This window comes from Sesamum indicum, linkage group LG10, assembly GCF_000512975.1.
Source record: "Sesamum indicum cultivar Zhongzhi No. 13 linkage group LG10, S_indicum_v1.0, whole genome shotgun sequence".
Taxonomy (NCBI): domain Eukaryota; kingdom Viridiplantae; phylum Streptophyta; class Magnoliopsida; order Lamiales; family Pedaliaceae; genus Sesamum; species Sesamum indicum.
Genome location: NC_026154.1, coordinates 5,159,880 through 5,161,401, shown reverse-complemented (window position 1 = coordinate 5,161,401; position 1,522 = coordinate 5,159,880). Strand labels below are relative to the sequence as shown.

The 1,522-nt window shown below is 43.3% G+C and overlaps 1 protein-coding gene across 1 annotated transcript; it reads right to left on the bottom strand.

Annotated features, from left to right (window-relative positions):
* LOC110012680 (endochitinase EP3-like) lies at positions 1-1,522 on the bottom strand. The gene is made up of 2 exons (XM_020697135.1): positions 1,054-1,522; positions 1-625 (listed from the first exon to the last, which is right to left on the bottom strand). Exons 1-2 carry the CDS (start codon positions 1,472-1,474, stop codon positions 213-215), a joined length of 834 nt encoding a protein of 277 aa, XP_020552794.1. The 5' UTR covers positions 1,475-1,522; the 3' UTR covers positions 1-212.

Sequence of the window (1,522 nt, the reverse complement as noted above, 5' to 3'; positions counted from 1 at the left end):
TTTGATTCCTAACAGCAACCCTTAAATTTATTACTTAATATATTAACGTTACATTGTGTTGCAGTGAAACATATCACTTTGAGAGATTACATAATCCAAAAAATTCAACACCCGCACATTAGGCAAAAACCACAACATTACCCCCAATTCTTCTTATTGCTCGTGGAAGAGGCTTTTATTCACTACGTCCACATATTTCCCACCTCTCTTCTCTAACACCGAAGATTAGTTCCAGGATTAACTCCAAGTTGATTACAATAGTCTCTGTAGTAATTAACACGAGCAGTCACCGTTGCTGGATTTGCTCCATTGCATTCAAGGGGACCGTTAATGGCACGAATCGTGGCCCCGAAGCCTTGTCCAGAAGTTATGGCGTTATGGCAATTATTCATCCAGAACCAGAAAGCTGTCCTGAATGAAACAACTGCATCTCTTGCTACGATTTCAGGGTTGTTCAATCCGTCGAAGCCTATGCTTTGCCCTGCCGGGCCGTAGTTGTAGTTCCACGATAGTTGCAGGGGTCCTCGCCCGTAGTAGCCCTTATTCGGTGCGCACGGCCACTGTCTGTTATTTTCGTCGCAATAGTCTTTAGATTGGCCACCATTCTCTACTCTAGAGCACATATCTGCATGGGAATTTATATGATATGATCAAAGGAAGTTACAGGAGATCCGATTACAGAAATATTGCGATGGAAAAAGGTACCGTCAATACTTTACAACGTGAGTGCAAAACTATTACAAAGACCATCATTTTGACCAATAAATGTATCAACAGTTTGCCACGGAATTTGCAATGTCGGACAATTATTTGGTCAACGGAGTGGTTCTGCCCAAGGCATATGACCAAGGACCACCTATGACCATTTCTCCTGTAATAAAGTTTCTTTTAAAAAATCCTTTAATATATTTTCGGCTACTCCTCTTATCTTCATGGAGTGTGTGAGTATTCATTAACCTAAGTTTCGATAATGCATGAGCTTCCTACAATAAATACTTTTAGATTTCATCAAACTACGATTAACTAATAATGAATGTAAAAACTAGAACTTACGTCCAGTCTCATGGGTGACATGCGCGAAGAACGCAGCAATCTCACGCTTAGAATCGTCCACGGAACCGGTCGTCCCGAACTTCGGATACGATGCAAGGGCCTGGAGAAAAGCAGACCTGGTGTAAAATCCCCTTCCAGGGCAGCCTGACGGGGCCTGATTAGCAATCCCATTGAAGAACGAATCAGTGACGATATCCGCAACTTTGACTCCATTATTTCCCGGAGGGGCGTAGCACGGGCCGGCCTGGCATCCGTCGCCACAATAATCATTGCCAGTGCCACAATAGCCGTATTGGCTGCAGCACAAGTTAGATGCGCAGCCGCAGTTCTGGCCAGAAACCCATTTTCCGGAGGCCAGAAGTAGGGCAAGCAGGGTGTAAATTGCTAGCAGAGATTTTCCTTTGCTGAAGAAACTAATCATTTTGTTTGATATAAAGGAATAATTGGAGAAATGTTTGTGTTGGTGTGG

Bases quoted from the DNA above. Each gene is read 5' to 3' on its own strand.
- LOC110012680 (XM_020697135.1), bottom strand. From the start codon at position 1,474: ATGATTAGTTTCTTCAGCAAAGGAAAATCTCTGCTAGCAATTTACACC. The intron at 626-1,053 runs GTAAGTTCTAGT...ATTCCCATGCAG, and splicing joins TGTCACCCATGAGACTGGAC to ATATGTGCTCTAGAGTAGAG.